This window comes from Nomia melanderi, chromosome 8 (genome assembly GCF_051020985.1).
Source record: "Nomia melanderi isolate GNS246 chromosome 8, iyNomMela1, whole genome shotgun sequence".
Taxonomy (NCBI): domain Eukaryota; kingdom Metazoa; phylum Arthropoda; class Insecta; order Hymenoptera; family Halictidae; genus Nomia; species Nomia melanderi.
In genome coordinates this window covers 10,064,556-10,076,906 of record NC_135006.1, presented here as the reverse complement: position 1 = coordinate 10,076,906, position 12,351 = coordinate 10,064,556, and the positions used below count along the sequence as shown (strand labels likewise).

General features: G+C 33.0%; 1 protein-coding gene across 5 annotated transcripts in view; it reads right to left on the bottom strand.

The window, feature by feature from the left end:
• LOC116427504 (E3 ubiquitin-protein ligase Rnf220) overlaps positions 1-12,351 on the bottom strand; it is a 272,759-nt gene that overhangs the window by 247,003 nt on the left and 13,405 nt on the right. For all 5 annotated transcript variants that reach the window (XM_076369661.1, XM_076369659.1, XM_076369658.1 and 2 more), the window contains exon 3: positions 5,912-6,461. In XM_076369661.1, coding sequence (XP_076225776.1) covers positions 5,912-6,461 — 550 coding nt within the window. The remainder of the gene's footprint in view (positions 1-5,911; positions 6,462-12,351) is intronic.

The following is a 12,351-nucleotide window of genomic DNA, read 5'->3' as shown; positions in this document are numbered from 1 at the left end:
ACAAATTATTTCTAAGAAGTATTCAACACGATTACTAATTAGTTTTTATTTAAAAATTATGACTCCTGTAGTCGTTGTTTGCCGATATATAAAGAAAAATTTGATGGCTATAGTCATTTTTTACTTCACGAATCAATTATATTTTCTTGCAGTAAATACGAAAAAATATCAACTACACTAACTATGTATATATTGTTTTTATTTTCGTGTACTTGCCTAAGTACATACAAAAAGATATATTAAAATTTGACCAAAACAGTTATCAAGAAAATATTGTTTTCCAACATGTTATTTAAAAAAATATAGTCTTCTGGAATCTCTTTACAAAGAGATTATTTTATTAAAAATTGCTAGTTCCACTGGGTTTTAAGATACTCAGATAAATGTTTTTCCCATTTCCATTTTTGAGAACTGCCTTATTTTTATTAATACGAATAGTGACCAATTAAAAAAATTTCAATCATATATTTTTGTAAGAATTACGTTCCACTTATAGTTACATCACAATCGGTATTCTTTTAAAATTGTTTTGCGAAGTTTTGTTCATAACAGGAAAAAGAAACGTGTAACCATCAATATATCATTCCCAAATGTATTATCGTATCACAGCATCTATTTCTATAACCTATCACTTTAAAAAAAAGAATGCTTTTCATTAAGAATAATCTAATATATAATCGTGTAATCGTAAAATGTATTTGAAAGTTCTAAAAAGACAGAACATAGTATCAACCACGAATTTTTAATTTAAACAATAAACAGCAAGGTAACCTGAAAATAATGAAAGAGAAATAAACACTGCATTCGCGCAGACGTGTGCAATAATTGATCAGTGCGCCGAAAAAAGGAATAATTTCTAAAATTACACGTACGATCGCGAAATATTTCGTGCTGTTATCTGATAATAGTGATCAATTTTTCTGTGCCGCTAAAATCAAATAACGATAGTGTAAATTCGCGAATGGCGCAGCAAATGAATATTTACCATGAATCTCTGTCAATCGACATAATGAGCATATTTCATGCGTGGGTATTGATATATTCCAACCTCTATTCGGTGTAGCTACCAAAAAGGGTGAGCGCAGCTATGTGAGCAAAACGATGCGTCGTCGAGTTTAAAATACACAGGGACGGTCGACAGGCAGAGTACGCGCGGATGAAATTATTTGCTGATCATGTCACGATTTTCCCCGCAAATTCTTCAACTCCATACGCCGATTATACAATTAATCTCCACCGTTTAAAAATCTTGTATACCGAGTGGCAATTCCATTTCGTTTCTTCACTATCGAACATATAATTACAAATCTCGATTTGTTGAACTGTATTCCAATTGGACAAATCTTTCTATTTCATTTAGAAGCTTATTGAAAGATTATTGAAAAAGTAGTATTAAAGAAATATCAAATTAATCATTTAATACAAAGGAAGCTAAAAAGTTTTAACCGTCTGTACTTGAGAATTTTTCGCTGGAAAAATTCTTTGAAACTAATTAATGAGAATACATACATAAATTAAGGAATAGAGATATTTTTTTCCAATATTTGACATATTGACGCATCATATGAAGCGTAATATTATATGTAACATTTTATACTATTGCTATATTGAATCAAGTGGTGACTGAGAATGACCCCTCGAGTGTGAAGAGTTAAACAATTATACTACAGATATTTATGCACTTTTATGCAGACACAAATCTCAGAAAATCGAATCTTTCAAAATACAAAACCTAAAAAAATTCAAAATACAAACTGATTATATCTTCATTATTAACAGAATATCACAATATTCTTTGATTATTAATAGAAACATTCTTTTGCACTAATGAATATATTTACCTCCTCGATAAACTCACTCCCACGACAAACGGTTCTAAAAAATAAACTAACAAATAAAGAAGCAAAAGCAGCCAATAGCGAAACGAAGCGCGAGGCAAGGTGTTAATACAGGAAACGGTGTCTCATGTGACATTTTTTAAGTCGGTCTATAAAAAGTGAAAAATTTTCACCACCGTTCGCAGTCCAGCGGCGACACTTTACGTACTTGAAGAGAACTCTCGACTGGACGCCGCCGCTGCTGTACAAACAATATTTTACGCAATGTGAGTTTTCCGTGCGGGGCAGGGTGCACGAACGGCGACAAAGTGAGTATCGACTAATTAACATGACTGTTACATAGCGTTTAGTCCCGGTCAAAGGACATCGTTATCCTGGCATTGGCCATTTGGGAAATTAAAATTGAAAAGGCGATTTGACTTGAAGGTTGCACGCTTTCGACCTTTTCCGACCCTTTTTCTTCCTCGTCTTGCAATCAAACGAAAATTAGCCACGGATGCGAGGGCAGCTCGCGGGAGGCAGAAAGAGAAAAAACGAGATAGATACAGGAATCTCGACCATTGCGTGTTTCATCGTTCTCTCTTCCGTGCCTTTTTTCGATTTTAACAAGAGAGAATATACAAAGCGCACTGCTACGCGAGGCGATTCTTTGAGGGTGAAAAAGAGAGGGGACGCCGACGCGGAACGGGAATGAAAAATGCTCCAGGAACATTAAGCCGGAGAAAGAGAAGCGACAAAACAGTCGCCACGAAATTCTAGCCAAAGAAAAATGAATGGCTCTATCTTTCGGTAATTAAGACTACACCGAAAAATAAGCAAACGCATGGAAACGAACCCGGCGCGAGCCTTCAGACGTGGCACAGCTGTTACGCCCCTGAGAATTCAAATAAACGACTTAGGTAGATTAAGCATACAAATCCCCGTGGTTCTTCCTCTGCAAATTCCTATATATGTTTCAGCTGGTCTTTGTATATACATCGTTTGTCAACGTAAAAAGTATGAAATCCTGCGGCTGGTATATTAAATGCGACGAGACGTTGCCTCGGTCTCGTAACGATTACGGAAATACCTAACTGTAATAAGATATAGGTGTAACGGGGTTGTGTCCGTTTTTCAAATAAAAGATAATACGTGTTCAATACAATAGGAACCTCTATAATGTGATAAAAGAATCGTGTAAAAATAATGATGACAGTGAGATTTTCGATAAGAAACTGATAAGAGCTGAGGGCTTACTTAATACGTTGCACCGGGATACAAAAGGGATTTCACGCCGAAATATCGAGAATTCTACTGTATATTTATTAATTTTTAGTGAATAATATCATTTCCATCGTTACCGATGACCTCTTCGTAGTGTGATGTAATTTGTGAATTCGATTTCTGTAGAATGACTCCACTTTGGAAGCTTGAGACGACATTATTCGACAAAACTTTCCGGAAGACCTAATATATTAATGTTATATTATACGTTAATTAATATATTATAATAATATATTAATACCTATATTAATACTAGGGTGGTCAAACAGTCATGTTGTTTTATTATTTAATCTGACGTTTATACTATAGTGTACGTATAAATATTACAGATAAATAAACTAAAAGGCAACAAATTGGACAACACACAGTTCGATGAAATTTAAATAAAAATTTTTCTTTAGACCTCCATTTAAAAATGAGACGTGATCTTTTGGCTAACCTGATAAGTACTTTTTATTCAACAAATTTATGAAGTGAATTTTTTAGTTAACTAATTAGGGTTCACTTTTTTATGGAATACTGGTTATCTTTCTCGTTTATTTGAAAGAAATGTAACCATTTTATTAGACCATTTTTATGGAAAAGTGCAAAATGTATGAGGCAACAGTGTGTATCATCTTTAAGATCATATGTTATTTTATACTAATTAGGAGTACAATATTGAAAGATAAATTTCATCGAATTAAGTCAGTAGTAGGTAGCATCTTTTTTATTCCTAAGATTACAAACAAAATATTTGAAAAGTTCTATTGTGCACTTTAAGGACGATCCACAGTAATGCACTTATAATATTTTAAGCAGAACATGTTCAGTATTTATTGACAATAAATTCACATCATGTGAGTAAATTTATTTCATAGATATTTCATGAGTAGGTTTTTAAAAGATCATTACAGTGATGTGAATAATTGTAGAATCAATATGACAAGCTCACCGCAAATCAGGAACTGGTTACGACGGATAAAATGACATTTAGTCTCATGAATTATCTCGCTAAGGGGATGAGCATGAATAAAATGTTCGTTACTTGCAAATATTGTAACAATTTCATTGGAGTAAAAATAAATAAATATTTGCAAATATCTCAAACAATTGATCAAAACGAACTTAGAGAACATTATGGATAATAAAATCTTGGGTATATTTTTTTAACACAATTTAAAATCTATCATTTAAATTCTACCAAACTTGAATTTTAAAAATAATTATATTTGAAAGATATGAAAAATGAAAATTTTAATACTTTCTCTCTCTGATCCAATAATTTCTCAGGATCAATGATATAAACACAGCCGTAACTCGTTAAAAATACTTTATCGATATCTCCAAGCATCCAATAAATTTTCCTAGTCCGACACATACAAGATCACTCATAATTATTCAAATAACAAAGATTTGATACTTTACCGTGCTTTTAAATGGTAAATATAAATGTCCTGTCTTATTATTAACATAAATAACGCGTTTCAATATAGAATGCTTATAATTCCATGTGTTCTAAATATCACATGTCAGATTTTACTTCTATATAAATCATATATGACGAAATAAATAAACAATAATCAGAACAGAGAATGAGCATATTTATAAACGGCATTTTAATCAAACTTTACAAATAATTTTTTAACGAGGCATACCGTATCAAATGGCTTTATTTTTCAAATATAATATTGTATCTTTCCAAGAAGTTTAAATAATTCTGAATAATGCATCATGTAACTCAATCTGCCCTAGTTAATAAGAACTAAAATGTACTATGGTTCTTAACCCTTTACACTTTATAAAAATAAAGTTAACGACAAAATATGTAGGATCATTAAAGTGTAAACTCTTGCAAAACAATTGCCTGACTTATTAAAAAAAATGCCAAAGATCCAAAAACTTTAAGACTTGCAACTAACGCTATAATTAATTCCATTATTCCAAAACCTCTAAAAATATACTAATGCCTCCCCGTAATTATTAAGTACGATACCAACGTAAGCACAGTGCAAAGGGTTAATATAAATAATCTTTCCATTAACGATCATGATAACAATACAATACAAATTCTATGAAGATAAAGACATCAAACTATCGAGCCCAAAACAGGCCTCAAAATAAAATTACATTAAGTTGTAACATAAATAAATTGAATTCTAACGACAGACACCCTCTAACGCACAGACTTCAAAAATTACTTCTTCCAACCTCTCAAAACTGAGTAACAAGAGCCCACTCATGCTAGGGGATCACTTGCTAGCCAGGCTGACAAATACAGTGTTGATCAATCAGTTTTCATCTATCCTTACTAAATTTTCTCATAATAAATCCCCCAACTCTTAAGATTTTCGATCGCCAATTTGCTATTCGTCAATATGAGTACACGCAACCAATAATTTAATAATTTACAATAATCTATTTTCTTCTAGTAAATTCTGATTTAAACTATGTCGTGTTTGGTCTCGTTTTAATCTGAAGAAAGTCACAAGTGCGTCAGTAAAAGTTTCATTTACAAAAAAAAGATCCTTATATACAAATTTGATCATTACATTAATATTGCACCACCGATATCTACCACCACCGAACCGCGTATCAAATTACAACTGCTCGACCGTCAAACTTCACCGCTTGCCGAGGGGACTCGCCGCTCAGTGGTGGGGATGACTACCGGACACTAATCCTGCAAATCGGACCCGTTACTAATCTCGAGAATACTATACCCAGCATCGCGACTTCCCAAATGAACAACAAAAGAGGACACTAACCAGGACAACCGAACTTATTTATGTTACAACCTAACGACAAGGAAGCAGAGGCAAACGACTTACGGCGATAAGGTCGTCCTTCTTCAGGCGTGGACCGCTCGGTGTTCTCGGAGCCCGGGGTAGCGTTGGCGTCGCGATCCTCTTCTTCGGGCGTGGTGCCACGATTGGGGCCTGATCCGGGCCCGGTTCCCAATCCGGTGGGCGACCGACTCGTCGAGCCAGCAGGGCTCTGCGGCGCGACTTCTTGTCCTGATGCGCTGCCAGCACCTCCGCCTCCAACACCTCCGATACCGGTCGTCGCTCCAGAAACGGACACCACCGCGCTACCGCCGGCAGAGGACAACGACGACGGCGAGAACATGTTCGATATGCTCGAAAGAGAGCCGATGCTGGGCAACCCGGAGCTGGTCACCGGTCCGTTTCCGGTCTCCACTTTCAGACACTTGCTCGGCGGAGCGAACGCCGACGGGCCGAGAGGCCTGAATCCACCAAAGGGCAAACGGTGATCCAGGGGATGCAGGAACTGCGGCGGCAAGTGGAGCATATGATGGAGACCGTAGCCCAGGGAAGCCGCGGTGCTGAACGGCACTTGGAGGTCCTTCGAATCAGTCACCTGTGTGCAACGGAATATTATGCGTCAGTCGGGAGAGATCTTTGGGGTTTGACTGTTGGGTGATGATCCTTTGGTTAGTTAAGCTTTGTAGGATTGGCCTTATTTTGCGGCTTTAATAGTTTATTTGGTCTAGGTATGCAGGGTGCTTTAGCTGATTTCTACAGTGAATAACAAGCAACAATGTTATAGAGTAATATTCTGATTAAATATCTGTTTATGTTTTTAGACGATAGAATATTAAAGATTCACGTTTTTTAAAGTTTCAACGTTTAACGGTTAAACGAAAGAATGTTGAGTAGGATTATCCTAGCATATTGTAAATGGGAAACGTAAGACTGAGAATAAAGGAGCTTTACATTTAAGTTACTTCTGCATTAACTTGACAACCAGTTCTCTGTGTCGAGAATCACGTTGTATTGAATCATGAAGTATTTAGTGCTTTTCTAGGATTTGGGAAAAATCGTGTGGTATCGAATCAAGAGTTAATTGTAGTAGTGTTAAATATTGAATTTTTATTGTATGAACATAGAGTCGTAAGTATTTGATTACAAAGTTATAACAAAAATAGGGAGTTAGAAATTCTGGTTTCCCAATTAATCTTATATGGACAAACCAGCTTTTTGAAATTTTGAATTTTTATTTTATTTTTCATCACAGAACATGCTGACACCACTTGGTAACAAACTAAAACACCCTGTATATATAAACATTATATTTTATAATATATTATATTACATATTATGTTATATATTACACTTACAAATAACGCACATGCGATATATAATTTAAAGAACTGTACAAAGAGATTTTGTCGGTCACCTAAAAGTTAACATTGTCATATCTTTTTGTTTAATATTGCGAATCAAGTATATCGACGAAATATCTGATGCAAGTATATATAATGAGCAAATTTGCAATCAAATTAAAATGTGCATATGCATGTAAAACGAGGAAGCATTCCGAGTGTGACGTTTTCAAATGTAACATCGAGCCTGATGATTCTTATGCGTTCAGTCTTGAAACTCCATTTGCAATGTCTGTGTGATAATTAATGTGTTAATTACATTTAGGAATATTTAAGAACATTGTGTATTTTATTTTTGCAATTAGAAACACAGGTTGAAAGAAATCTTGCTGTGTATTTTTTTATAAGTTTTCTACTTCCTCCGAACACAAAGATAGTTAAATATTTTCAGCTAAATTATAATCTTTTGTCAAAGTATATACAAGAATTGTAGCTGTGATGTAACTTATATAATTTCAAAATTTAGTTAAATCCATAGAAGAACTAAGCTTCTAAAATAAAATTACATTCTCATTTTACAAAAGATTTTAATTTTTACGAATGTCTACAGTGCACTTATATTATTCTCCGTTTGACATGCGTTTGACATATTGTTAGTTTCAATTTTACATATAGCTAATATCAAAATATCCTACCGTTAAATTACGGACAATATACGTTATATAGACACCAAATTATTTACAGTAACTATTTACAGAACGGACAATGAAAAGGTATACCTATAAAACAAGATCTACGATAATATAACTAAAAAAATTAACAATTAAGCTGGATTACTACTACCTGTGACATTTGTTCTGCCGATTAGTCGATCCTTTTAAGAATGTTTCGACGAAGACTAAGAAGCTGACCACATTAGTTTGTACAATACTTTTAATAGATGAGAAATTTTGAGTAAAAAAATATGAAGGAAACGCATGAAGCAAAAATCTGAACACGATTTATACTAATATTATTATTTTAATTTTAGTTCCTACGAATTAACAATAATGATATTCTAATTTATTTTAAAATCCATAAATTGGTAAAGATCCTTAATACAGGTATAAAGTATCTTTTGCTTCATTACCGAATTCGTATCTAATACATTTACGGGCCAATCACTATCTATCGATTAATCTATATTTTGTTTATGAATAGATGGTTTAACAGCGACTCTCATGAACCTGATCACTTGAACTTCTGTAGAATGATACTCGGCTATTATTGAATGCGAACCTTATTAACTGAGTCAGGTTTCGACTGCTGGTAATAGGAGACATCTCCGTTAATGTCTCCTTATCCGCCCGAACCAACTCAATTCTACTCGGCAATTCTATACATTGCTACTTTCAAATTTAATTTTTATTAAGTTTTACCTAATTTTAAAGTTTTTATGTATTCATTAAGGTTTATTTAAGTTTAAAGTCTTTAAGCTTTTATCAAGTTGCAATTAAATTTTGGTTTTTTCTTCAACTCCCACTGCCACTGATTTTTCTTGTTAAATTATTTTTCCGAAAAACAAATTATTGTTAATTATTTGTTCAAAGAACACTTTAAAAAATTTTTTCTTCCTAATTTTTTCTCGATACCGACATAAAACAACTATAACTTCGAGAAAAATCTTTATCCGCGTATTAAAAAATGATAATAATTAATATTAATAAATGAAATCACAAAGTTTACATTCGACATGTTTATTAGTTTCATATAAAAAGATTTTTGGAACATTGCAATATTTTTCAAGAATTTATTTTTTAAAGTGGGAAGATCCTTTGATATATATAGTTTTATGAATAACAATTATTTTATTCTCATCTATAACCTCCCAACCAAGCAATTATAAATTATTTCAGCTCGTAATCATCACTTACGAAGACGTGTAACTTTCGAGATCGTCACTTGACTAAAGTCGATCTCTTCCCTATCGCAGTTAAGACTCAGCTACTTGAATTAGCTAATATAATGTATCTCTAACCCCTAACTTTCTCCAGTATTACCTGGGTTGTTTCAATCTACACTTACGAAATTATGATTAGCATATAAGTAGCTTAGAATAATAGAGCTCAAACCACTGTTCTTAATATTAATAGTTAAGAACATTTCACAAGAGCTTTTTTTCTCGAAAATTTAGAAACAGTAGCTAGACTACTATTCTAAGTCACTAATATGGAACATTTGTTACAAAAGTAATAAGACCATTGTTGGAACAGTTGAAAAAACAAATAAGTTACACATAATTTAACGTAAATCTTTTATTTGTAGACAATTTACGGTTTTTATTTTAAAACATTCATACGCGTTGATAGATTGAAAACATTCCATAAAAATATATTGATCCAAAGGTATATCTGTATATTTATTTCCCATAAAAGTCATTTCCATAGATAATGTATTCGTGTATAGTTTAATTCATGCAGATGTAAGTAAGCTCTGCATTACTTTATTCGTATCTCTGAATCGATTGAAATATAAACTCTTAAATATCTCAATACACGAAAAAGTAGACTCGCACTACGTTCACAATAAACAGTAATTTTACATAAATTACTAACACTAGCCAAAGAAAATAATTATTTTAGGTATAGTTCAATATTACTCAGAAAACCTGACTGTTCTTTCAGAATTATCTTTTATATAAAGTGTTCTACCGTCATTCTTGTAATACCTGTTTAAACATCGTTCTAATGAATCAGTTGATAATAAACGTTCATAGATTAGCTCAATAACTTATTGTACCAAATCACTAAGCAAAATTTCAGCAGCATTTTATCTGCAAATTCTGACTTTGCCTCTCCTTTTCTATCTTCACTACACATTTTATGACAACTTAATTTTCCAAATGACTCGATCACATTGTTTATATATTTTCCAACTATTATCATTACGTCAAACGATTAGAAATATTCTTCTGACTTGTAACATTCATCTTCCCCCAGATAAAATTAAATTCATGTTTAATCCTTCTATCACGAACAGTTTCTTTTATCTTCATTTTACAATAAACTTAAAGAAAAAATTATAAACAAACTCTGATACATAATTTATACCGCGCGAATTTTAATTTCTGATGCAAAATGTATACAGTTTAATAAGTAACGATCGTCTTTTCGCTATCGCGAAAGGAGTGATTCTACGCGAGAAGATAAGTTAAAAACGTCTAATAAAATAACTTTATATCAAAGTGTTTGCGATAAAGTCGACTGTAAATAATCGCTGTCTACACGTGCACTTAACTATGTCTCGATGCAACGGACCTCGTCGTTAAGGAAGTACCCACTATCTCAGATGATGCTTGCGTTTGTTTTATTGTGTAATCGGGAATGCAAAATAAAGCAGGATATTCCTACACGATAAATTTTATTCCTCTATAAATTCTTGTATATACTTGTCGATCTTCGAAGAAAAAGAATATGGCGATAAAAAATTTTATTCGACGTTTAAAATTTCTTTTGTTCGTGTAGAGCCACCCTTTCCTATCCGCCAAATATATTTCATATATTTTGTACATCAGCTAAATTTCCCTCGGACAGCTTCCATTGTTTACAATTCTATACTTTCATTCATTGACGCAGTATCCCCAATTTTTGCGTCAAAAAACATGTATCCACGGAACGGGGCGAATTAACGAAGAACAAAACTCCTGAAAGTGTTAATTAAACACTCTTCAATTAGTCACCTTGTATCCTGTAATTATAAAAGCGTAACGCTTTTAATTAAACGCGCGAATTTATTTTGGATAATAACAAAAAAAGAAGAGAACAATGTACATTCAAGAAAACTCGGTAGATTAACCATAGAAAAATTAACATAAATTCTTTCACACGCGTCATAACGCGACGGGGTGTATCGTTTCATGTTTCGCGCGGTACGTATTGCCATTACAAAGAGACTAACTGAACATTTAAGTGCGAGTTCCCAATATTACGAGTCCTTTCGCGTGCCTTTACACGGAAGCAATCAATTCCTGTGTATTTATCAGGATGAAATGGTAATTTCGTGGACAAAATAATCCACGGTCTCTTTCGCGGGACGGTAAAACGCTGGAAAACGCATTAAACGTTCCAAGAATTTCTATGTTACCGCTGTCTATTAGAGGGACTGGGATGACATTTACCGTGGCCTGATGTTTCGTTATTATAAACGTTACAAAACAGAACTCGTTGATTTCCGTCGAAGCATTCACTATGCCAGCTTAATAAACTCGTCAATCACTTCGAATACAATGATACAACTGACGGGGGAAAGCTTCACGTTTTGACGGATTATTATAACACAGTGGTTTCACGTTATTAACAGTATAATGCCATATTGCTTTGGTATTATACGCTATTTCAATGTGCTCCAACGCATAGGAATACCCGCATGCTGGAAATGAGATATCCGGTTATATAATATGATAAGTTTTAACCATGAATTTTGTCGGATATTTCAGGGAATCTGAAATATCGAATTTTCATCAAACCAACATTATCATTACCGCGTTTATTAATCGTTTACACACAAAAAAAAACACTCCGCGCATGCGAACCGATCGAAATTAAGAAACGGAATAATTTTAATGAATCCGATGGAGGAATGATTAATATAAATAGGCACAGTGACTATTGGTATTATGTAATCACCTAAGTATTACTTGAATAATTTTCTCTTATACAAGTAGCTGTAGAGAATATATTAAATTACCCCTCCTTTGTGTTTTGACAGTCGTAAATTTGAAGCTACTGACACTTTTCGCACGATAGTTAATAGAATAATTATAATATAGGTATTTATTAAGGGAAACATTCAAGTTTTTATTTAAACTGTGTAACTTAACTTTTCATTATATTCATTTATAGTAAAAAGTATTGTATATTATGTATGAGTTATAAAATGATAAATAATTACTTGAAATATTGATTAGTGTACTTGTCAACTTCTCTCAATAAGTATATAAACAATAGGTTTATTTGATACATTCTAGATATATGGTGAAATGAATATTGACTAAAACCGATATATTTCTCGTTACTGAAAATTCAAAATATAAAATCAACCTCAAAATATATTGAATATTATAAGGTTTATAAGTAACCGAATTTTCAAAAATCGTTACTTTCATAT